Source organism: Manis pentadactyla, chromosome 12, assembly GCF_030020395.1.
Source record: "Manis pentadactyla isolate mManPen7 chromosome 12, mManPen7.hap1, whole genome shotgun sequence".
NCBI lineage: Eukaryota > Metazoa > Chordata > Mammalia > Pholidota > Manidae > Manis > Manis pentadactyla.
In genome coordinates, this window is record NC_080030.1 from 30,694,446 (window position 1) to 30,720,453 (window position 26,008).

The 26,008-nt window shown below is 44.8% G+C and overlaps 1 protein-coding gene across 1 annotated transcript in view; it reads left to right on the forward strand.

Moving 5' to 3' along the window:
* The first annotated feature begins 832 nt into the window (after positions 1-832).
* Positions 833-26,008, forward strand: part of RPS6KA2 (ribosomal protein S6 kinase A2) — a 303,981-nt gene continuing 278,805 nt past the window's right edge. Inside the window, exons 1-2 of the mRNA XM_036926492.2 lie at positions 833-1,009; positions 4,600-4,659. Coding sequence (XP_036782387.2) covers positions 947-1,009; positions 4,600-4,659 — 123 coding nt within the window. The 5' untranslated portion in view covers positions 833-946. The remainder of the gene's footprint in view (positions 1,010-4,599; positions 4,660-26,008) is intronic.

Consider the following 26,008-nt stretch of genomic DNA (forward strand, 5'->3'; position numbering starts at 1 on the left):
AGGAAAGGATTGATGGACATGTTCCCCGGAAAGCCCCTCGGAGTGACGCCCCTTGCAGCACGCTGGGCTCCGCCCGCGGCTGAGTCGGCCCCATGGGCACAGGTGCGGCTCCACCGCGTGGCGTGGTCCTCGGGCGGGTTCCTGCTCTCCGCGACGCAGGGTTTCCTCATCTGTGAAATGGGATCGCAAAATCCCCATTAGACGGAAAATTAAATGAGAACGTGTGGGCGACGCCTGCGGAGTTCTACCGGGGCGCGGGGTTTCGGAATCCCAGTCCCCGCCCCGCTTAAACAGAGCCTGTAACTGGGGAGGGTGAACGGCCCGCCCCTCTCCTCTCAGTCCCGGGAGCGGCGGCCCCGACGCGCCGAGGCCCGAGCTCGGACTCAGGACGCGGGCAGGTGCCCGGCCACGGGCTGCGGGTGGCAAAGCAGCCCCGCCGCTCCCCGCGCCTCCCGGGCGGGTCCTGCGACCTGGGCGCCGCCGGAGCAGAGGGGCGGCGGGGGTGCTGCGCCGCGTCGGACTCCCGGCCTGCCCCGCGCGTCCCGGCCGGCTGGTGTGAGTGCGCGCGCCCCGTCCCCGCCCCGCAGCCACGGGTGCCGCGTCGTTTCCATGGCAGCGCCACCGCAGCGCCACTCGCGCCCGCCAGTCAGAGCCGCGGGGGCGGGGGGCGTGGCCGGGGGCGTGGCCGGGCGGGGACCGGTCCCCGCGGCCGCCGCCTCCGCGCCGCGCCTCCTAGCCCGCAGCCCGCGGACAGCCCCAGCTCTCGGCGGAGCCCCGGCGGCAGGCGGAGGCCGCGCCCGCAGCGGCTCAGACCCGGGCCTCCCGCGGACCCCGCCGCCGCCTCCTGCCGCCCTGACTTCGCGCCGGCTCTGCGCTGCTCGCTGCTTCTGGCTGTTTTCTGGTTTACTATCAATACTTGATCAGACGAAAAGGAAAGTTTTTAAAAATGCCGATTGCACAGCTGCTGGAGCTATGGAAGAAGATAGAGGTGGAGCCCATGGAAACAGAGGTGAGTCCAAGAAAGAAAGGATGTATCCGGAAACTCCCACCTCTGAGCAAACTGAATGTTGGTTCAATAACCTGTTCGCATTTATTGGGTGACTGTGGCAGACTTGGGTATTTCATGTGTGTCTGTGTACATGTTGTGTTACGTGTGTGTGCATACGTATATACAAACACTGTGCACACAGCATTGTGTGAGGGCAAATACAGGAATGGAAACGAATGAGTTGAAGGAAAAAACTGTTGCTCTTGAAAACAAACTTTAGGATGCTTCGTAAAGTGTATATATCTTAAAGTATTCATATGCAACTAAACTAATCTACATCAGTTTGATTTCCCTTCAACAAATGTCTTTGAATTATAAGAACTCTTATTTGCTAGAGTCAAGGATGGAGCCAGGAGACTGGATAAGCCCTGCGTTCCTTTTTAACAGAGGCATTAAGTTATTTGATCTCACTAGGGTCTGTGCTCAACTAAGGAGGATAAAGAGAAAAGATAATGAAATGAAAGTGCCTGGGGGCTAATCCCCGCGGGCTGGAGTGCAGGGCGCACTGCTGATAAACCATAGGCTTCCCTGGGAGCGGGAGCTCTGTTCCATTGAATTGGATTTGCTTAGTGTGGGTTCCAGATACCCAACGTGTATTTTTCCTAGAAGAGAAAGTTCCCCAAAGTTATTAACAGCTACTATCTGTGCTGTGTCTAGCAGCTCAAATTGCATTTACAAATGGCAAATTTTAATAGCTTATTGAATCTTTGCAAAGTCCAAGTTTCATTTTTTGTTTTGTCTCCTATTCCAGCATATTTATAAATTAAATTCTTACTATTTTAAACACTGGTTTTATATGTACATGCTGTATTTTGAGACATTCATGTAACGTAATTTTAAATTGAATAACAGATTCTGTTTTAGAAGAGAACTGACTTAATCTTGTATATTTAATACTTTTCTTTGGAAGCCAAACTTAATGATTGGAATATGTGCTGGTGTTCACTAGAGACTGTCCAGCGTTGCATAGGTATTAAGCCTATTTCTCATATGGAAAAGCATAAGGCATTGTTGCCGACGAGAAGCTCCAAGTTGGGAGAAAGATGACCACACAGCTCTTACTGTCCTTGATTTTCTGTTTGTAGGTGATGCCATTCTTGGTGTTGAGACAGTCCCGTAGAAAGATCTTGTCACTTCCCAGGGCTGCCAATTCTCGTTGTTGGGTTTTGTTTTCCTTTTGAAAGAGATTTGAGGTTTAAAAAAATTGCATCAGTGAATTGAGTGAATAACAACACAAATTCTTCTCTGTTTCTTGGTATCTTCTGAAGTCCTCTTGGCTATCTTCACTGCGTTTGTTGTGCTAGAGGTCCGGCTGTCAGTCCCTGCACAGCTGGACCCAGGAAGGGAGCTCCTCTGCTGGGGAGGAACTGGCTGTGGGCTTAGAGAGAAGGATTCCGGTAGGGAAGCCAAGGAGGCTTTGCAAAATCTCTCTAGGGACTCTGGATGCTACATTATTGCCCCTGTCCACAGCTCTAATATTAGAGCAGCTGGTGTTTAAAATGTTTCTAGTATTGATTGGAAATGGGCCAGTAATGGATATATTCACATTGTTTAAAAAAAATGTCACCATTGTGGAAATAATTTGCAGGCTGGGAGAATTTGAAGCAGACCTGACAGGCTATACTGCCTGGCCTCTCATTTAGGGAGCAAATGTGAAGTTTTTGAGGTTGATGTATATGCAACGACAAATCGTGAAAACTGGATAAACTGGATGGTCCTAAAGCAGAAGAGATTTTTCTCCGGCCTTCTGGGGTAAATGTTTTAGACAAGTATACCCTATGGAGCATGCATATTAAGAGAGAGAGCACGTGAGCCCTATTTACTTGGAACCTAGAAAATCAGAGCTCTTTCTACTGAAAGATTAAACCTGAAATATTGATCCTGAGATACTGCAAGGTCTGAGGAAACTTCTGAGTCCACAAAGATGTGAAAACAATCTGTTTTGGAACTCAGGGGCTGATTTCTTTCCCGTTTTGCCCATGTTTTATGTCGTATGAGGTTAAAATAACTCACATATCGAGAAACTGGAGTACATTTGGGTTTGAACTTGTAGCACGTTCAGTGTCATAAAATTCTTGCCTGAAAAGCATTGCATGCTTCCTTGTGACAAGATCTGCTGTGTGATGTTAGTGTTCGAATTATTTGCTTTTACACAGATTGCACGTGACTGCCTGTTTTCCAGCGGCTAAGCAGTCCACACTCTTGGATGCCCCTTTTATTCCATCTTTTGTGAGTTTCTCTCTGACTTGCTTTCTCCTCTGTAGTCTGAGGGAACCGGACTAGAGAATCCTGCATATCCTTCCAAACATGCACCCAGGGAAATTCGTTTGGCTGTCTAGGGAGAGTATTTGTGACTTTATGAATTGTTTTGCAATGTTTCGGATGGTCTGTTTTATCTGTTAATGAGCTGTGTTGACAAGGAAACGTGTGCTAATTAAAAGCTGGGTCATCTGTGCAATCCCTGAAGGCCATGGCCTGAAATAGAAGCGTGCAGTATTGTGTGGATCATGTTTTAGCGAGTTGCATGCCCGTCTTGCAGCAGGACTGTTCAGTCATTGCTATCAGCACGTTCACAGCGGCCAAGGGTGTGCTGTTGGGGGTGGTGAGAAGAAGACGACGGCAGCGATGGGCAAGGCAGTGCAGGAGCCAGCCCGCAGATCCAGCTGACTCCATTTAATGTGGGTTCTTTCCCAGGAGTAAGCATGAGTTTTCTTTCTGGAATGTCAGCATGGATGAGAGAAAGGAAAGCCCCCTTTTTAAACAGTGCAGATCAAACATGACTCCCTGAAGTCTTGGAGTCTGGCGCATGTAATGAAGGCTTCCTTCCGGCTAGTAGGTGAGAAGGTGGAACTCGAAATAGTAATGAAGACAGCTGCCTCTGAGGGTCTCCTGCTGACAGCCCGTGCTGAGTAGGCCTCATTTCTCTGACCTCTCCACATCTTTCCGTGGCAGCTACTGTTGTGTTCCTCATTTAGGTGTGGTGAAACTGAGGCCCAGGTTAGCAGGAGTAAGCCAAGACTCAGCCCCAGCCCTTCTGTCCAAGCCTTACCCTGCAGAAACATGGGCTTTCTGCTCTATCTGCTCTACAGGCCAGGACTTGACTTAATTCATTCTCTGAGCTTTAGCCCAAGCCTGTGATTCTGTTCCATTCAGACAGGAGTGGTTGCCAACACCGCTCTACTTCTATCTTCACAACATCAGCCTTTGGCCCCATATAAACACCGCCTTTCTTGCTCATCAGGAAGTTACATCCATCACCTGCTTCCCCTTTCTGTGGTGGTACAAGCTGCACTCACTTGGTGATTAGTAATTTGTAATTGTGGATATAAACACTCATGGTCTTCTTTGCCCCATTAGGTAAAGGATCTGACTCTGGCATGAGGTTTCATAGCTACAAGTAAATCCAGGTGCAGAGACACCGTGGTGCAGTTCCCACGTTCTCCGGTACTAATATTGAATACATAGTCAGTCTTTGTATCGACCACCTGCATGATGCTCTTTTCAAGAGTATTCTTGTGCTAACTCTAGGTAACGTTTATCTTTGTTGCCAGACCACCGAGGAGGATCTTAACCTGGACTCCGAGCCCACCATAGAAGATACCGTGGAAGAAGTAACTATGCATGCTTTATTACAGCCTGATGATTTGCAGGGGAAGGTGGTGGGGGGATGGAAGATTGGAATTAATAGCCCATGAGTTGTGATTTTAGTGAAATATGCATATATATACAAACATGTAGGTATGCACGTATATGTTAGTGCACATTATAATCTTTAATTCCCTCAGAAGGGATATTTAGAACACAGGAAGAAAAGCTACAGACCAGGTAAAATTCAGTCTTCTCATGTGGACTTTTTTAGGGGAACAGCGTATTATTAGCAGTAAAGATGGGCATGAAGAACAGCCAGCTGAAGTACAGGAGGAGGGGTAAATAACTGTCCCCGCTGGGAGTCAGGGAGGGTCGCCCCTTAGCCTGTTTGGTGAAGTGTCACCAGCTTTGGGAGGTGAGTGAGTGCCTTTGTGAGGGAGCAGCCTTTGCAGCTGCAGAGCCCAGGCTGGGCCAAGGGGAGGCCTGAGTGCGCTGGGAGGGAGAGGGGGTGTTGCTGAGAAGATGGTGTCCAGAGGCGGGCACAAAAGGGCAGAGGACATTGGCTGTTGCTAACTGTGCTTCTTGGGTTTCTGTGAGTGGGTTCCTGACCCCATCGGGAACCGGGTTGTGGGAGCAGCAAGCCTTCTGTGAGGGACTTTGGGTGAGGGAGACAAGTGCCCGAGGCGAACTGCCCCTGTACTGGAGGAATCCTGTTTCAGCAGCCGCATTTCTCCCACTTGTAAGAAACTTCTCAGGGCAGCTGGAACCATGGGATGCTGATGAGGCTGTTAGAAAGACAGCAGCCTGGGTTGCTCAGCCACGCACTGCTGGGAACCGTGAGAGCTGTACAATTTGCAGCTGTTATATGTCACATGACAATATGATGGATCAACGCAGAGCACCCCAAGGCTGCCCCATCTTTGGCTGGCTGCCTTTCACTTCTGTGCTTTGTTGTCGATGGTGGGAGAGTAGAGACCAGCTCTGTGCTTGGCTTTGCAGTGCTCCTCCTGCACTGAAAAAAGCATCGGCCTGGTGTACCTTGGCATTCCCTAGGAGGGCAGGCATAGCCCTGCTTTTGGCAATGCCACGGAGGTCAAAGGGTACATAGACATGTGATCCAGTGGCTTTCCTGAAAAGATGGGCATTCAGCTGACACCTGCCCAGTAGCAGGGTAAATGAGGAAAACGCACCCTCCCTGCAGACGAACAAGGGGGAAGGCCCAGATACATGGGGACAGTGACATGGCATATGAACCGAGTGTGAGCAGGTGATAGACACTTCATCCCAGTCTGAATGTGCATGATGACTAAAATCTTAGGAAAAAGAATCCACTCAAATCTCCAACAGTTTGTTCACTCATTCACCTGGCCAGTCAAGAGTATTTATTGATAACTGGTGGGCAGAACATCGTATCAACATCAAGGATGAAAAGGGATGGGGGCTTATCTCAGTGGCAGGCTGGAGGGGACATACCAATCACTGCAGACTTGCCCTTCAGCTAACGGCTGCTGTGGGTGCTGAGCAGTCTGTGTGGGTGTGACAACGGAGGACACATTGGGGAACTTTCTGTATAAATGCCTCAGTGTGTGGTTCTTGCCCAGTTGTGTCTCTGTTGTGGCTCTGTCCAGCTTCTGGGGAAGGAACTGTAGTGAAGGTCTAGAGTAAAGTGTGAAAATAAGCCAGGAAGTGGGTGCTGGGAGCTGGCTGGCACTGCGGCATGCCCTTCTTCCTGCTGCCGAGAGGAGGGCTTCCTCTCCCAGGAAGTCAGAGTCGGTGCAGGGCGGCACGTGAAGTCCCAGGAGGGGCAGACTCTTAGTCCAGTTCACTGGACATGGAGGAAGGCAGCCTTCCTACTTTGAAATCTCCTCCCAGCACAGAAGTGCAGAGCCCATTAGGAAATACTTCTTCAGCCATGAGATCACAGTTGTGGGAGGAGAATCTGGAAGCCAAGTTTACGCAGGAGCATCTCAGGCACCTACTTTGTGAGGTTTTGTGGTCCTGTCCCCAACTTCTTTGTGCAGATGAAGCTTAGCACAGCCAACTGGAATGCTGGGAATTAGCACACCTGCCCAATTTTAAAGTTTAACACAGAAACACATGGCTCACTTGGTGGACACTGGTGCAGAGTGGGGGCCTCCTCCAGGGGTGACAGCAGCCTGGTGTCTGGGAAGACTCTGGGGGCTGCCTCAGCACACAGGAGCCCTTCACTAATCTCGGGATGTGGAGCCCCTTGGGCAGGTGGGCAGGAGCAGGGCCAGAGGACGTTTCCAGCGGCTCCGGGCATTTCTGCAGTGTAGGTACTAAGCCTCCACAGGCCAACCCTGAACTCCTGCACCTGTGCAGCACCACAGACCTTTTGTCTGTATTTCAGATGCATAGGTGCCTTTTAGGCAAGTCTCTAATTTTACAGAACAGTGTGGGAAAAATACAGGATTGTATGTATTTTTATTTTTAAATTTTTTATGAAGGTATCATTGATATACACTCTTATGAAGGTTTCACATGATCAACATTGTGGTTACTACATTCACCCATATTATTATCAAGTCCCCCCCACACCCCTTTGCAGTCACTGTCCATCAGCTTAGTAGGATGCCACAGAGTCACTACTTGTTTTCTTTGTGCTACACTGTCTTCCCCATCCTCCCCCAACACCATGTGTGCCAATCATAATGCCCCTCAATCCCCTTCTTCCCCCACCCCTCCCCTTTGGTAACCTCTAGTCCCTTTCTGGAGTCCGTGATTCTGCTGCTGTTTGTTCCTTCAGTTTTACTTAGTTGTTATACTCCACAAACGAGGGAAATTAATCATTTGGTACTTGTCTTTCTCCACCTGGCTTATTTCACTGAGCATAATACCCTCTAGCTCCATCCATGTTGTTGCAAATGGTAGGATTTGTTTTCTTCTTATGGATGAATAATATTCCCTTGTGTATATGTACCACCACATCTTCTTTATCCATTCATCTACTGATGGACACTTAGGTTGCTTCCATGTCTTGGCTATTGTAAATAGTGCTGTGATAAACATAGGAGTATGTATGTCTTTTTGAATCTGGGATCTTGTTTTCTTTTGGTAAATTCCTAGGAGTGGAATTCCTGAGTCAAATGGTATTTCTATTTTTAGTTTTTTGAGGACTCTCCATATTGCTTTCTACAGTTGTTGAACTAATTTATATTCCCATCAGCAGTGTAGGAGGGTTCCCCTTTCTCTGCATCCTTGCCAGCATTTGTTGTTCCTAGTCTTTCAGATGTTGGTAATCCTAACTGTGTGAGGTGATAGCTCATTGTGGTTTTAATTTGCCTTTGCCTGATATTTAGTGATGTGGAGCATCTTTTCATATGCCTCTTTGGCTATCTGGATTTTTTTGGAGAAGTGTCCAGATCCTCTGCCCATTTTTTAATTGGGTTATTTGCTCTTTGGGTGTTGAGGCATGTGAGTTCTTTATATATTTTGGATGTTAACCCCTTGTCTGATATGTCATTTACAAATATATTCTCCTATACTGTAGGATGCCATCTTGTTCTGCTGATGGTGTCCTTTGCCGTACAGAAGCTTTTTAGTTTGATGTAGTCCCGTTTGTTCATTTTTGCTTTTGTTTCCCTTGCACAAGGAGAAGTGTTCAGAAAAAAGTTGCTCATATTTATATTCAAGAGATTTTAGCCTATGTTTTCTTCTAAAAGTTTTATGGTTTCATGACTTGCATTCAGGTCTTTGATCCATTTAGAGTTTCCTTTTGTGTATGGGGTTAGACAATGATCCAGTTTCATTCTCTTACATGTAGCTGTCCAGTTTTGCCAACACCAGTTGTTGAAGAGGCTGTCATTTTCCCATTGTATATCCATGGCTCCTTTATCGAATATTAATTGACCATATATGCTTGGGTTTATATCTGGGCTCTCTATTCTGTTCCATTGATCTATGGGTCTGTTCTTGTGCCAGTACCAAATTGTCTTGATTACTATGGCTTTGTAGCAGAGCTTGAAGTTGGGGAGCATAATCCCCCAAGCTTTATTCTTCCTTCTCAGGATTGTTTTGGCTATTTGGGGTCTTTTGTGGTTCCATATTAATTTTAGAACTATTTGTTCTATTTTGTTGAAGAATGCTGTTCTTATTTTGATAGGGATTGCATTTAATCTGTAGATTGCTTTATGCAGGATGGCCATTTTGACAATAATAATTCTTCCTATCCATGAGCATGGGATAGATTTCCAGTTATTGGTGTCTTCTTTAATTTCTCCCTTGAGTGTCTTGTAGTTTTCGGGGTATAGGTCTTTCAGCTCCTTGGTTAGGTTTATTCCTAGGTATTTTATTCTTTTAGATGCAATTGTGAATGGAATTTTTTTCCTGATTTCTACTTCTGTTAGTTTATCATTAGTATATAGGAATGCAGCAGATTTCTGTGTGTGAATTTTGTATCCTGCAATTCTGCTGAATTCAGTTATTAGTTCTGGTAATTCTGGGGTAGATTCTTTAGGGTTTTTTATTTACAATATCATGTCATCTGCAAACAATGGCAGTTTAACTTCTGCCTTACCAATCTGGGTGCCTTTTATTTCTTTGTGTTGCCTGATTGCCATGGCTAGGACCTCCAGAACTATGTTGAATAAAAGTGGGGAGAGTGGGCGTCCTTGTCTTGTTCCCAATCTTAAAGGAAAAGCTTTCAGCTTTTTGCTGTTAAGTATGATGTTGGCTGTGGGTTTGTCATACATGGCCTTTATTATGTTGAGGTACTTGCCCTCTATACCCATTTTGTTGAGAGTGTTCATCATGAATGGGTGTTGAATTTTGTCAAATGCTTTTTCATCATCTATGGAGATGATCATGTGATTTTTGTCCTTTTTGTTGATGTGGATGATGTTGATGGATTTTTTAAATATTGTACCATCCTTGCATCCCTGGAATAAATTCTACTTGATCATGATGGATGATCTTTTTGATGTATTTTTGAATTTGGGTTGCTAATATTTTGTTGAGTATTTTTGCATCTATGTTCATCAGGGATATTGGTCTGTAATTTTCTTTTTTTGTGGTATCTTTGCCTGTTTTTGGTATTAGAGCAGTGCTGGCTTCATAAAATGAGTTTGGAAGTATTCTTTCCTCTTCTACTTTTTGGAAAATTATAAGGAGGATGGGTATTAGGTCTTCACTAAATGTTTGAAAAAACTCATCTGTGAAGATTTGGTCCAGGGGTTTTGTTCTTAGGTAGTTTTTTGATTACAATTCAATTTTGTTGCTGGTAATTGGTCTGTTCAGATTTTCTCTTTCTTCCTGGGTCAGCTTCGGAAGGTTGTATTTTTTTTAGAAAGTTGTCCATTTCTTCTAGGTTATCAAGTTTGTTGGCATATAATTTTTCATAGTATTCTCTAATAATTCTTTGTATTACTGTGGTCTCTGTAGTGATTTTCCTTTCTCACTTCTGACTCTGTTTATGTGTGTAGACTCTTTTTTTCTTGATAAGTGTGAATAGGGGTTTATTTTATTTTCTCAGAGAACCAACTCCTGCTTTCATTGGTTCTTTCTAGTGTTTTATTCTTCTCAATTTTATTTATTTCTTCTTTAATCTTTATTATGTCCCTCCTACTACTGACTTTGGGCCTCATTTGTTCTTCTTCTTCTAGTTTTGTTAATTGTGAGTTTAGACTGTTCATGTAGGATTGTTCTTCTTTCCTGAGGTAGGCCTGTCTTGCACTATACTTCCTTCTTAGCATGGCCTTCACTGCGTTCCACAGATTTTGCGGTGTTGAGTTATTGTTTTCATTTGTCTCCTCATATTGTTTCATCTCTGTTTTTATTTGGTAATTGATCCATTGATTATTTAGGAGCATGTTGTTAAGCCTCCAAGTTTTTGTGGGCTTTTTGTTTTCTTGTGTAATTTATTTCTAGTTTCATACCTTTGTGGTCTGAGAAGCTAGTTGGTACAATTTCAATGTTTTTGAATTTACTGAGACTCTTTTTGTGGCCTAGTATATGATCTAGTCTTGAAAATGTTCCATGTGCACTTGAGAAGAATATGTATCCTGCTGCTTTTGGGTGGAGTGTTCTATAGAGTCTGTTAGGTCCATCTGTTCTAATGTGTTGTTCAGTGCCTCTGTCTCCTTTCTTATTTTCTATCTGGCTGGTCTGTCCTTTGGAGTGAGTGATGTGTTGAAGTCTCCTAAAATGAATGCACTGCATTCGATTTCCCCCTTTAATTCTGTTAGTATTTGTTTCACATATGTAGGTGCTCTGGTGTTGCGTGCATAGATATTTATAATGGTTATATCCTCTTGTTGGATTGACTCCTTTATCATTATGTAATGTCCTTCTTTGTATCTTGTTACTTTCTTTGTTGTGAAGTCTATTTTGTCTGTCACAAGTATTGCACTTCCTTCTTTTTTCTCCCTATTATTTGCATGAAATATCTTTTTCCATACCTTCACTTTCAGTCTGTATATGTCTTTGGGTTTGAAGTGAGTCTCTTGTAGGCAGCATATAGATGCGTCTTGTTTTTTTTTATCCACTCAGTGACTCTGTGTTTTGATTGGTGCATGCAGACCATATACATTTAGGGTGATTATCGATAGATATGTAGTTATTGCCATTGCAGGCTTTAGATTTGTAGTTACCAAAAGTTCAAGGGTAGCTTCTTTACTATCTGTCTAACTTAACTCACTTAGTATGCTATTACAAACACAATATAAAGGTTCTTCTTTTTCCTCCTCCATTCTTTATATATTAGGTGTCATATTCTGTACTCTTTGAGTATCCCTGGACTGACCTTTGGGATTGTTGATATAATTTTGCATTTTCTTAGTAATTAGTTGATGTACTTTCTTTACTGTGGTTTTATTTTCTCTGGTGACAGCTCTTTAACCTTAGGAGCACTGCCATCCAGAGCAGTCCCTCCAAAATGCAGTGTAGAGATGGTTTGTGGGAGGTAATTTCCCTCAACTTCAGCTTATCTGGAAATTGTTTAATCCCTCCTTCAAATTTAAATGATAATATTTCTGGGTAGAGTATTCTTGCTTCAGGGCCCTTCTGTTTCATTCCATCAAATATATCATGCCACTCCCTTCTGGCCTGTAAGGTTTCTGCTGAGAAGTCTGATGATAGCCTGATGGGCTTTCCTTTGTATGTGATCTTTTTTTCTCTCTCTGGTTGCTTTTAACACTCTGTCCTTATCCTTGATCCTTGCCATTTTAATTATTATATGTCTTGGTGTTGTCTTCCTTGGGTCCCTTGTGTTGGCAGGTCTGTGCACCTCCATGGCCTGAGAGACTATCTCCTTCCCCAGATTGAGGAAGTTTCAGCAATTGTTTCCTCTAAGACACTTTCTGTCCCTTTTTATCTCTCTTCTTCTGGTACCCCTATAATGTGAATATATTTCCATTTGGATTGACTACACAGTTCTCTTAATATTCTTTCATTCCTAGAAATCCTTTTTTCTCTCTTTAAAGATCTCTCTAGAGATCCTTTTTCTCTCAGTTTCTTTGTATTCCTGTTCTCTAGTTTTTATTTCATTTACTGTTTCCTCTACCTCATCTAAATCTGCTTTTAAAACCCCCCATTGTATGTTTCATTTCCAATACTGTAGTTTTCAAAGTTTCTATCTCTTTCTTGTTCCTCCCTGAGGTCTTTTTCTGTACCTCCATGAACATGTTTATGATTTTTATTTTAAAATCTCTCTCAGGAAGATTGGTGAATTCAGTTTCACTTGGCATCTCTTTCTGGTCTTTGTGGAATTTTGATTTGTAAAAGGTTCTTTCGATGTTTCATATTTGTAATAAATAATATGAATAATAACTTTGTGTAGGTGGTACCCTTTAGTGTCCAGAAGCTTTACTCTCTCGAGCTGCTCAGCACCTGAGTGATGGCAGGGGTTGCAGGTGAGCAGTGCTCGTGCCTGCCAGGAGGGAAGAGCTCTTTCCTGCTTCTCAGCTGCACTGCCTGCCTCCATTGCCAGGGCCAGTGGGCTGAGTGCACAGGGTGGAGCCTCTATGCTATGCACAGGTAGTTGCCATAGGCAGGCCCACCCTCTGACTGGCCTAGTGCAATGGTGGGGGCAGCAGGTCTGTGAGCCGGTGCCAGCTGGGAGGAAGGAGTGGCAAGTTGTGTATCACGTGTGGTGGAGGGCCTCAGGGCTGCATTGCCAGCCAGGTGGATGGAGTGCCTGAAGCCCCTGAAAGTTCCCAACTTGCTGGGCTGACTGCACCAGGAAAATTTTGTCTACCTGACCTTTCTCCTGAGCAGCAAGCTCTGTGCAATCCTTGCCTCTTTAGTAGCCCTCTCACCATTGGGAAGTTTCTCAAAGTGCCTGACTTTCTTTTGTCCCAGAGCAGCCAGTTGTGGATAGTTGTTCTCCACAAGTGCCTGGAATCTCAGTCTTTCCAAGTATTCCTCCTGTCTTAGCTTTCCAACCCCACTAATTTCCAGAGCATCATGTAATGTAGGTTCGTGCTCCCAGAGCAGATCACCAGGGCTGGGTGTTCAGCAGTCTTAGGTCTCCACCCCCTCCCTGCTCCATTTCTCTTCCTCCCTCCTGAGCTGGGTGGGGGAAGGGCTTGGGTCCCACCAGATCACAGCTTTGCTACTTCACCCTTTTCTGTGAGATCTTCTCTTTTCCCCAGATGTAGGCAGTCTGTCCTAGTCTTCTTTCCTTTCGCTCTTTCAGGATTAGTTGTATTTGCTGTATTTTCATATTGTATGTGGTTTTGAAGGAAGTTTCTGTCTCACTTCTCATGCTGCTGTCTTAATACTAGTTGTCCATCTTTAGTTCACCTTGGAGGTGTCTTCAGACGTGGAGGGTATCTTGGGTGTTAGAATCAGACAGTCATGGCTTCAAATACTGGTTTTGCGCTTGCTGGCTGTGTGAGCGAATCCCTGGAGATCTATGAACTTCAAGTGCTTCATCTTTAAAAGAGATTCTAATTTATTTGTAACAAAGCTCTTAGGAGGTTTAAACGACCTCAAGCAGGCAACCTGGGTGAGGAGAGGGTGCCCTGCGAAGTTTGCCTTTTCCTCAGGAGATGGAAGCCTTCCTGCCCTCTTTGCATGTATTTTTTAAAGTACTTAGATTTATTTATTTTTATTAATAAGTAAAGACCACTGTCTTGTTTGGTCAATGTAAAAAACCCAGGTCCAGATAAACTCTTCACAACATCAGCATGTTTTACCTTTTTTCCCCGTGACTAATGGGTAGGGCGGTTCCCTCTCTTCCCTAAAATTCTGCTCTTAGTTTTGATAGAGATTCTGCCACCTCTAAGGTAGAATGGAGTATGGGGAGGGTGGCACCTCCTGATGTGAGCCATCTGTCAGCAGGGAGCACTGGAGGCTCCTGGGGGACCTGCCCCCTGACCCAGGGGTCTTGGCCTCAGAGGGAAGATGGGGCACTGTGGCTGTGGCTGTGTGAGGATGCATGAAGATGCAGGCCTAGATGCCTCTCGGGGGGTCAGGTGGAACGTGGGAGCTCCTGGGGGGAACGTTCTGTGAGTCCTGAGTGTCTCTTAACATGATCTTGCATGATCAGTAACCTGACCCAGAGTGGCTACAGCTTGGATGCCCTGGATTTTTCTGCTTGTGGGGAGAGGAGCAGAGCAAGAACAGAGAAGAGGTTTGGGGAGCATGGAGGATCGTGCTCACTTGGAGGAGGGAGCACCCCAAGAGTGTGGTCTGAAAGCCCAGGGCTAAAGTCACAGTAACAGTGGGATGTTACTCAGGTCCGGGCTTTGCCACCTGGACCCAGACCACCTGCAGATTCCATCATATTTCCTCTCACCTGTCCCATTCTGGGGATCTAGACAGGCTTATTGTTCCTGTAAAAAAAAAAAAAAAAAAAAGAGAAAAACCTTTCTATCCAAACTGATCTGAATAGAAATGAGACAAGAGGAATAATGAAGCCTGGGAGCTAAGAGAGCAATTAAGAACAACGCAATTCTGGCTTCAGAGGCAGTTAATGGTTTTGAAAAGAGATTGATGAAACGGTCTACCAAGCCCTGCTTATTATCTTCTGGCAATTTACCTTTAACACATCTCTGAAAGCTGGTTTCATTTCATACCCACTGTGTGAGTCCACTTATATTTGCATTTCTTACTTTTTTGTCCAGCAAAAGACAGAAATCACTTCAGCCCTTACAGAAATTCTAGAAAAGGGTTGCATGAACAAACATAAGGCATATTGGAGAAAGAGTAATGTGGTCAAGCTCTTGAAAATCCCTTGGGTGTGTAAGTGCTCTGCAGGGTGGGTAACAAAGACCCTGGCCTCATGAAATATTAGCATTTATGGAGGCAGAAATGAGGGAAAATATATGATTTTGTAATGAAAATCAGTACAGCATAGTACTTGATGTCTGTGCTATTTGCAAGGATCAAGACAAGAAGCCTGGCTTATCACCTGCGGACATCTGTCACTCGGTCATCTGTTATCACCTGAGTGTCCGCCGTTGATCCCTGCTGGATGCATGGAGATAGTTTATGGCTGTTTTCCGTCCCTGCCATCCTCATCCTTCTGCTGCAATAGTCAGCAGCCAGCCCGTTTCCAGGAGCGCTTTCTGTGTGAGGATAAAAGGGCTGTTCAGGGATGGCCAGAACATCCCCTGAAACTTGGGCTCCCACTGGGGACCCCGTCCTTCTGTTTGAGGACACATCAGGTGTCAACACTGCCCCATCTGGGGCCAGCAGAGCGATGTTCACATCTTACTGTCCTGGCTGATGCCTGTGTGCACAGGCCAGTGGCCGGCAGCAGGGTCCCTGGGGGCAGGGCAGAGGCTGGTGGGGCAGTCCCAGCCAGGACAGGGTTGTCATGGGTGGTCCTCTGAAGAAAATATGGGTTTTTCCAGGAAGTGGGGCTCGTCCTTCCCAGCCAGAATAACCTTTTGTGTTGAAAAGGCTGCTAACTCATGAAGCAAAACACGTAAGGAACGCTGCACTTTCCCTGTCCTGTAAGGCGTCGGGTGGAGAACTGAGTTCGCAGTTTCCTCTAGGGCCTCCTGTGCCCGAACCCCTTAGGTGTGACGGTGCAGCAGTCCTGTCTGCAGGGGAGGCCTGAGGACGCGTTGCAGTAAGGATCCTGCCTGCGAAGGTATTTCTGATTGATGCACCTTCCGTCCTGCCTCAGCCCCGGGAAGAGGGAGGCAGCCTCTTGCTTTCCCTCTGTTTTTCTGGTGGTAAAATTGTGGCATCAAAGATGATGAGTTTTCTAAGTACAACAGAGGACCAGTGAATACGGGAACTTTAAACCAAAACCTTTCCTACTGACACCATTTCTCTTCCTAGAACCTGATTTCCCCCAAGGCACCTGGTGCTGGAAGGGGGATTTCTGGTTCATGGGCCCAGGGCCCAGGGTCAAATGCTAGGGCTCTGTCCTTTCCTCTGGGTTTAACACAGCGCTCCAGGCCCCTGTGCTGCTATGCCCGCCCTGCTGCCACTGTGTCACCCCTGTGGCCACACCAGAGACCCTGGAGGCAGGTGGCAGCCGGGCCGTGTGTCCGAGGGCCGTGTGGGACTCGCAGACTTTGCGCTGTCACACTGATTCTTCCTATTTTTTTTCCTTCAGAATTCTTTCCTTCTCTCTTCAAACTGGGAAAATAAATTTGTCCCTTTTTTACGTGTACAAAACAATCCAGGGGAGCTTCAGCTGGAAATACTGTTGGGAATTATACGCACCCCCCAACTCGGCTTGTATCTCTGTCATGGGTGGGATATAAACCTGGCTTACAGGAATTACAGAAGTTGCTTATATTTTATTAATCTTAATTGGGTATTTATTTATATGTACATACACATATGTACATACATATATATATACCGGGTAGATTTCCCTCAATGGTAATGCCATGTGTGTGTGGGTAAGATTCAAAGTATCCAATAGAAAATTGTGTAGTTTATTATCCACCAGATATTTTGAAGTAAAGAAAAACCCCACATTCTCATAACATCGATGCAGCTGGGAGCTGGGTGTGGAGACAATGACTTTGCAATTTATGAGTCATAAAAATCTCTAGGGAATCATTAAAACATCTTTTTTCTAAAATGTGGTGCCTTAACACCCCACAAGCCAAGTGCAGATGGAGTTACCAGCTCGCACCGCGGAGGGGGCGTCTCCCGTGTCCACGACTGGCCCCCGTGGGAGCCCTGGTGGGGCCGTTCCCGCAGGCCTGGGCCTGAGCTGCACCTGCTGTCTCAGATCGAACGCAGAAAACCATGTGTGACCCTGTCCAGAGAGGATAAGGGGAGGATTCAGAGTCTCCCTGAAGAAACAGTTCTGGAAACATTTACTGAGTGTCTATTTTAGCTTCAAGGAAACATGAATAACACATACCGCCGTTCTGTGGGGAATCACAGTCCCTCTGCAGAGCCAGAGACATAAATGCATATTTCCGCAGTGGTAGGATAAATACCAGAGGGTGATTTCTGGCATCCTTCTTGGACTCTCGGATGGTGCACAGCTATCCCCCCCCCCCCCCCCCCCCCCCCCGGCACACACAGCGGGTGGCCTTGGGGGTCCTAGGCCCCTGTCTTCCCCTCCCCTCCCCGCCTAGCCTTCTCAGTTCTCTCAGCACGTGTCTGCTGAGGGATGGCTCTGTGCTAGGCCCCTGGTCCCCGTAGGCAGACGAGGCAGGCAGGTCTCTGCAGCGGGGACCTTGCATCGCAGTGTTCCCTCAATAAACAGCTAACGGATCAGATCAGTCCATAAAGTGGGAAGTGCTGTGGAGAAAGAACATAGGGACACAGTTCTGGGGGGCTTTTAGCAAAGCCATTGGGGAAGGTCTCCCCCAGCAGGTGGAGTTTGCTCTGGGACTTGATGCTCCGGCAACATCTGGGGGCAGGTGGTTCCAGGCTGAGGACCGAATGGTGCCCCGAGGAAGCTGGGGGAGGGAGCGTGGCGGAGGGAGTGGACACCAGGGTCAGGCTTTGGGTTACCCTAGGAACTTCCAAGCAGGAAACCATGTTCTCACAGTGTTTTGTGAACTCAGCCACTCTGGTGGTCAGACTACGAAGCATGTGATTCATGGGATATGAGTAAAACCAGGGAGCCTGGCCGGGTGTCTGCAGCCAAGTGCGAGTCTGTCAGGTCCTGCTGTCAGCGAGGCGCCCCCGCCAGCACCGGGCTCAGCAACTTTCCTCAGCCGCCTGAACCAAGTTCCACAGATGTGTTCTCGCACTTCTGGAGGCTAGCTTCTGGGAGCACGTGTCTGCCGTGGGCTGCCCCAGGCCCCTCCCGTGGCCTCGGTTGGTGGCCAGCCGGCTTCGGAGCTCCTTGGCTCGTGGACACATGGCCAGATCTCTGCCCCTGGCCTCCCATGGCTCTTTCCCCATGCCTGTCTTTCGTGGCTGCCTTAGAAGGAGTAGGGCCCAGCATGGGACTTTATGGGAGTTACCCTAAGTGAATAGTACACATTTATCCACTTACTCATCTAAGAAGCAGTTCTTCAGCATCTATCCTGATAAAGGCAGTTTGAAGACATAATGATGAATGACATGTGTTCCCGGGTTCAGGTGCTTGTTGTCTGGGAGAAGTGATAACTCCAGTACAAAGTACAGAGTGGTAAGTTCATAAAATAATGCAGACAGTGGCTTTACCCATAGCTACCAAGTTATAGGGGACGCACGAGTGGAGAGAGGAGTCAAAGGGTGCAGACTTAGCACCTACACGCAAGGACACAGTTCTATCAGTTTCCAGTGGCTGCTCCAATGAATGACCACAACGTCAGTGGCTTGAAGTGATGCACATCTGTTATGTTACACTTCTGGAGGCCGAGGTCCTAGAATCGGTGTGGGCAGGACTGTGTGCATTCCACAACCAGATTTCCTGCTTTGGCAGCCCCTGGAGGCCCCTGGCACCCGTGGCTCATTGTCTTTCGGCAGTGACCTCCCTCCAGTCTCTACTTCCATCCCCACATCTTGTTCTGACTGACCCTTCTGCCTCCCTCTTGTAAGGATCCTTGTGATGACATTAAACCCATCCATGTGACCCAGGATAATCTTACTGTCTCCACATCCTTAACCTAAACACACTGCCAAGATGCCTCTGTCCTGGAAGGGGACATGTTTGCAGGCTCTAGGGCCAAGCACATGGAGGTGTTTGGGGGCCGTATTCTGCCCACACAGTGGGACCGTCCGCGGGACCACTGGTCTGGTCTCACAAGTCTGAAACAAAAGGCAGAAAAGGACGGCTGCAGATTCCAGCGGTGAGGAGGGGACATGAACACAAATTGGGGTGCTGAACACTAGGGTGGCTCCTGATTGGAGGAAACCAACTGTGAGATTTCTCAGGGCAGTTGGAAGATTTTGAATGTGGACTAGGTCACATTTTTGTTGATATTTTTATTAATATTTTTTGCTAAAGTATTTTTAGGTGAACTATATATTTCACTCCTAAATATTTTAATATGCCTCTTTCAAAAAAAGAACATTTTCTAGCATAAGCCGAATGCCCCATACAATGGTAGGTGGGTGCCTTCATGCTGCCATCCCCAAACCATTGAGCTTGGGAGGTGGAAAGCATTTGGCTGTCTCTAAGTTAAAAGTGACTCACCCTTTTTATTTTACTTCCTTGGAAAAGATCAATTACAGCTAAATTGTGCCCTGTTGGACAGGGCATTGGTTTCTAGCTGTTAATTTTAACAAAGAGCGTTAGCTGCTAACTTCCTTATTCAAGCCTTTTAAAGAGTGAGGTGCTCAGCCTGTAAGGTAGGCATTCCGTGTCTACCATGCAAGGATTTGGGGTTTGTGACCTGGAGTCTTTGCCAATCTGTGCTGCTCACGCACAGAATCAACATTGCTTTTGTGTGCCTTGAAAGCATGAGTAAATACTAACTCTTAAGCTAATTGTGCATTAGGACAAATTCTTCTTGACTGTCATGTGGAAGTTTTACTTAATTCTGAAAGGAAAAATACTTGGATAGGTTACTGGTAAAGAGGAAGCAAGCAAGCAAATGATAGCAGCAAAGGACGTGGGCACTCTGGTTCCACTTAGGGTGTAGAGAGCCATAGAGGACATGGCCAATGGTGAGGAAAAGCTGGGAAGTCTACAAAGTCACACCTGTCCTTGAACCCATCGGACAGCAAGGCGATCAGGTAGACTCCACGTTCTAGGACGGCAAGCCCCTTCAAGGAGGCCTGGGATGCAATCTGTTTCCCCTGTGGCAAAAACAGCCCCATGAAGGTGTGTCAGCAGAAAGCAGCTGATGTGAGCTTGTGCCCCAGCCTGGAACCTGGGGTCCAGGCACAGGGAGCTGACACCACCGTGCACCTCCTCTCCTTGGGTTTCACTGCAGGTACATGAGAAAGACTTGGGCTAGTCACTGACTTGAGGGGTAACTCTCAGTGGTACACAGGCACAAAACCCCACCCACTCCTGGCATTTTCCTCACATGATGCAAAAGTCACTGGGAGGAGACGGGGGAGGACCCCTCCCACCTCAGGACACCCTGCCTGTGGGAAAGATGCAGAAGCTAAAGCCAACCACTCTGAGAGAGGCTTAGAAATAACTTCTCCAAGTGTTCTTCTGTATTTGAGCGATAAGAATTGGAAATTGAAATTAAAGTTATATACAATAGCATCCCCAAACTATAACACACAGGGAAATGTCTAACAAAATATATGCAAAGTTTGTACAGTAAAAACTATAAAAGTGCTGAGAAATTAAAGATGACTTAAATTAATGAAGACATATACTATGTTCATAGATAAGAAGACTCAATATTATAAAGGTGTTCATATTCCAAACTGATTTTGTCATTCAGTGCAATACCAACTGAAATCCCAGCAGATTTTTCCCTTTAAAATATATTTTATTTTTTAGAACAGATTTAGGATTATAGAAATGGAGTTGAAAGTATAGAGATTTCCCAAATACCCACTGCCCCCACTGCACACACACAACCTCCCTCCCCCATTGTCAGCATCCCCCACCAGAGTGGTACATTTATTACAACTGAGAAACCTACATTGACACATCATCACCAAATCCGTAGTTCACTCTTGGCGTTGTCTGGAAAATGTGTGACATGCAGCTATCAGTGTGTAGCATACAGAGCAGGTTTGCTGCTCGAAAAATCTTCAGTGCCCTTTGGTGAATCTTTTTCACCTTCTTAGCTGTGTGACCTTCTGTGTGCTCCAGTTTTGTCATTTGTAAGGAAGAACATCGGTATCCACTGCGTGGTTGTGAGGATTAAATGAGGCGACACGGTTCAAGTGCTTGGGTAACTGCCAGCGCACAGTGAGCACTGGGGAAGAGTTCACTATCACGATTGTTCGCCTCGTGGAAGAAAAACCTTGCTAAACATCTTAATTAGGCAAATTAAATTGCTCTTACATAAGCAGACAAGCTGTTTTCAAATACATTGGCAAGCTCTGTTTACAATGAGACATTTTAGTGTGAAAATTATAAATACATTCTGCTCTTTAAGGCATTGTGGAGAAAGCTTTGGCTCAACAGAGCTTTTCCAGCATTTAGTTTCTTTGACTTGGAGGGCTTAAAGGTAATACACATACATTTAGAAAATATGTGATTCACAGTTTTCATTAATTCAAGTCTGTTTCCCCAGAGAGTTCAAATTAATAACAGAAGACATCAAAAGACAGCAGTTTAGTAACACACTTGTCATTTTCTGGAACTTATACATGTTTTAACATTTAAATTGTGGACACTTGACTTTCCTGGCACACTTCTTGAGAAATGGATTCAGGAAAATTTGTTTTCAAGGTGAAATTAGTTTTTCTTGAGGTAAGTTGACTGCATAGAGAAAACACCCACCTAAGTCCCACTCTTGGGCTATTCCATTTAAGAGCTGTGCCATTCCTATGTATTATATTTGTGTCTGTAGAGGCAGCATAAAGGTGTACAAGGGAACTATTGCCCCATGGTACCAGGCCTGGGCTCTGTCATCTGAATGCAAACCCTGGCTTGGCCTCTACTATCTATGTGTCCTTGAATAAATCTAGATCTGTACCAACAGCCCAGATCTGTATCCCAGCCCCACTGGGTGTTGCCCAAGTACCACATTCGACATGTCCAAATCTGGCTCATCTTGGCCTCAGCTCACCCTTCCTGTCTTCCCTAGGCATGGCAATGCCATCAGCACTGACTATTTTCTTCCTGTTTACTCTCTTTCTTTAAATCACTAAAAGTATTCCCAAGTCTCTCTTAAGGTCAGACTAGAATTCTGTCATAGCTTGCATCTAACCCACTGTTATGTACACAATTCCCAAGTCTGTCTAGCTATTTATCATCATCATCATCTATCTGTTGTCTGTTATCTACTCTCTATATTGTCTATCATCCATCTGCTATCTAGTCTACCTACCTATGTATGGTATGTAATTATGAGATTTGTGTGTATATAACATGTATATATGTGTAGTAGAATATAGTTTGTTTGAAATATTTCCTGCTGTAGTTTCCATTCTCAGTTTTGGACTTTCTCTCTATAGTCTTTTGCTACTATGACCAGGCACAGGGTGAGGATGAACTCATCTTAGGAAGATTTGGAAACCCTTCCTCTGTAGAAGGAACACCCCCTGTACAGAGGTGCAGAGAAGGTCAGAAAGTCCACTCAGAAAGTTCTCCTTTTCCTTAGAGTTGGCCCTTTTCTGGGAGCAGGGGATGGGGGAGGTGTGAGGGTTGTGTAGAAACACAAAAAAGGTTTCAGAGTAACTTTGAGTGGGAGACCCCACAACCAAAGCTCACCTGTAGGAGTGTGTCCTGGTGTGAATTCAGTAAATTGGGCCTAAGATCACAGTCATTATTTCACTGGCCCCGCAGAAAGGTGTCCATGAACTTGGTATATTACTTCTTGTGCACGTATCCAGAGAGATGCTTTATACTTTGAATCAATGATGCCATTCTTTGGGAGGGATAGCTTTTAAATTATAATAAAATATGCATAAAATGCATTATCTTAACCATTTTTAAGGGTACAGTTCAGTGGCATTAAAGACATTCACATTACAACCATCATCACCAACCATCCAGAGAACATTTTTTTTTGGCAAAATTGAAACTTTGTACCCATTACACAATAACTCTCTATCCCTGCCCTTCAGCCCTCCGCCCCACAGAGATAGACACCCTTCTACTTTCTGTCTATGATTTGGACCACTCTAGGTGCCTCATGTAAGCAGAATCACACAGTATGTGTCCCTTTGTGACTGTCTTAGCACTGAGCATAATGTCTTCAAGGTTCATCCATGTTGAAGCATGTGTCAGAATTTCCTTCCTTTTTAAGGCTGAATAATATTCTATTTTATGAGAATACCACATTTTGTTTATTAATCTGTTGATACACACTTCGGTTGCTTCCATCTTTTGGTTTTGGTGAATAATGCTGCTGTGGATACAGGTATGCAAATATTTGTTCAAATCTCTGTTTTCACTTCTTTTGTGTATATACCTAGAAGTAGAATTGCTGGGCCATATAGTAATTCTATTTTAAACTTTTTGAAGAACCTCCATCCTGTTTTCCACTGCAGCTGCACCATGTCACGTTCCCACCAACAGTGCACAAGCATTCCAGTTTCTCTACGTCCTCACCAACATTTGCTGTTTTCTGGGGGTTTTTGATAGTAGCTGTGCTAATGGGTGTGAGGTGGTGTCTCTTTGGGGTTGGATTTTCATTTCTGTAATGATTGGGTGATGTTTAGCAGGTTTTCATGTGCTTATTGACCATTCGTGTATCCTTTTTGGAGAAATGTCTATTCACGTCCTTTGCCCATTTTGTTGGACTATTGTTGTTGTGTTGTAAAAATTCTTTAAACATTTTGGATATTAATCTCTTACCTGATGTATGATATGCACTCATTTTCCCCCCATTCCGTGGGTTGCCTTTTCACTGTGTTGATTGTGTCCATTGATACTCAGAAGTTTTACATTTGGTGTAGTCCAATTTAGTTTTTCTTTTTTGTTGCTGTTATTTTGTCATATCCAAGAAATCATTGCCAAATGGGATGTCATGAAGCTTTCCCCCTGTTTTCTTCTAAGAGTTTTATGGTTTTAGGTTTATGTCTTTGATCTGCTTTGAGTCGATTTTTAAAAAATGGGGTGAGATAAGGTTCCAACTTCCCTTTTGTATGTGGATATTTAGTTTTCCCAGCACCTCCTGTTGAATCAGTGATTTCTTTTTTTAAGGTACATTGAGTATATGTTTGTCTCTGGCTTCCCTAAACTTTTATGTAATAAATTTATTCTTTTAAGTGAAGCACTCACTTCACTTTTACCATGAAAATAGTGAAAGCAAAAAGAATTCTGGAAGGAAAGGTCAAGGAAAAGGCAGAGTATGGAGTGAGTCCGAAATGGCCTGTCATGTTGCCCTGGAGATTGTGGTATTACACTGTCTGGCTTAGATTCTGTCCCAGAATGGTGGGGGTGTGGGGCCCAGGAGGGAGTGGGGTGGAAGGGAAGGCTGATTGGAATCACTGTCCATGACATTCTGGCTATTGAGCAGGGATTCTGCTCCTCTGACTGTAGCCATCGAAGGGGTCACAGCAACAGCCCCGGACTACATCTGGAAGGTACAGGGTGAGTACTCGGTGTCATGTGCTGGCTCCCAGGTGCTCACCATCTCCATTCTTGAGGTTTTATCCATGATAATTTTTTTTTTCCACCAGCGTGTTTCTGTGGTTTGAGGTTCCAAAGTCTGCCAGGTAGACGTCCCGATTGACATCTCCTATAGAATGTGTGCATTTGTATGGTTTTAAATGTATTTGTGTCTAACCTACAGTCCAAGAGAAATTTGAGACACCTCATTAAAAATGTTCCCAACACAATCAACTGAAACTAGAAACCAGATCAAGGAAACGGGAAATGAAGGCAGAAGAATAAACTGAAAGACAAATATGTCCCAGGCCATCCTCCCAGTGGGTAAGGGGGGCTTAGAATTCAACTCTGAGCTCCCTAGAGGTTGAGGCAAAAAGGGAAACAGTTATACAATTCACAGCATCTTGCATTAAAACATGAGAGTAACCAAGAATATAGTCTTTCTTAGCAGGTCTGAGGTTAATTTTTCCTTTATTTGCCCATCAAGGGTATCCTCCAAGTGGATTTAGTACTGAATTTCCTATACATCTCTCATATAGTATCTGTAGATATAATCTGAGAATGTAATGGCAAATAGATGTCATTGAAAACAGTGTCATGTGAGAGGAGGCCATGTGGAACTAGGTGGAGCCTGCGATAACTCTCACTTAATTCAGGGGTCAGTTTTTTTTGTTTTTTTTTTGTAGATAATTATTTTTTATTGAAGGGTAGTTGACACACAGTATTACATTAGTTTCAGGTGTACAACACAGTGATTCAACATTTATATACATGATAATTCTAGGTACCAGCTATCACCATACCAAGTTGTTACAATATTTTGACTATATACCTTATGCTATACATTACATCCCGGTTACTAATTTATTTTACCATTGGAAGTCTGTCCTTCTTTTTTTTTTTTGGTGAGGGCATCTCTCATATTTATTGATCAAATGGTTGTTAACAACAATAAAATTCTGTATAGGGGAGTCAATGCTCAATGCACAATCATCAATCCACCCCAAGCCTAATTTTCGTCAGTCTCCAATCTTCTGAAGCATAACGAACAAGTTCTTACATGGAGAACAAATTCTTACATAGTGAATAAGTTACATGGTGAACAGTACAAGGGCAGTCATCACAGAAACTTTCGGTTTTGCTCATGCATTATGAACTATAAACAATCAGTTCAAATATGTATACTCATTCGATTTTTATACTTGATTTATATGTGGATATCACATTTCTCTCATTATTATTATTTTTAATAAAATGCTGAAGTGGTAGGTTGATACAAGATAAAGGTAGAAAACATAGTTTAGTGTTGTAAGAGAGCAAATGTAGATGATCAGGTGTGTGCCTGTAGACTATGTGTTAATCCAAGCTAGACAAGGGCAATAAAACATCCACGTATGTAGAAGATTTCTCTCAGAACAGCAGGGGTGAGGTTCTAAGCCTCACCTCTGTTGATCCAGGGGTCAGTTTTATAATTTGTAGATAAGTGCATGGGTAGAACATTCTTCTGGCAATCTTCAATGAAAGTGATTTGCCCATCAAGCGTTTGTAAGAGGCACATCAGAGTTCTGTATGTGCAGGGAGCAGGAGTGCCTTGCTGTGCACCTGTCTTAGGTCCTGGACCTTCCTGGTGTTGGCACAGTGCTCGGGGTGGATTGTACAATAGAACTTAACATTTTAAAGGTAACAAAAATGAAATGCTCATCACATATCACTCCTTTCCATTTCTGCAGAATGAATAAGATGACGTTAATTTTTAGGTCACAAATATAAAGTATATACTTGATGATGGGGGGAGTCTAGTAACCATAATGTTCCTCATGTAATTGTAGATTAATGATATACCAAAATAAAAAAAA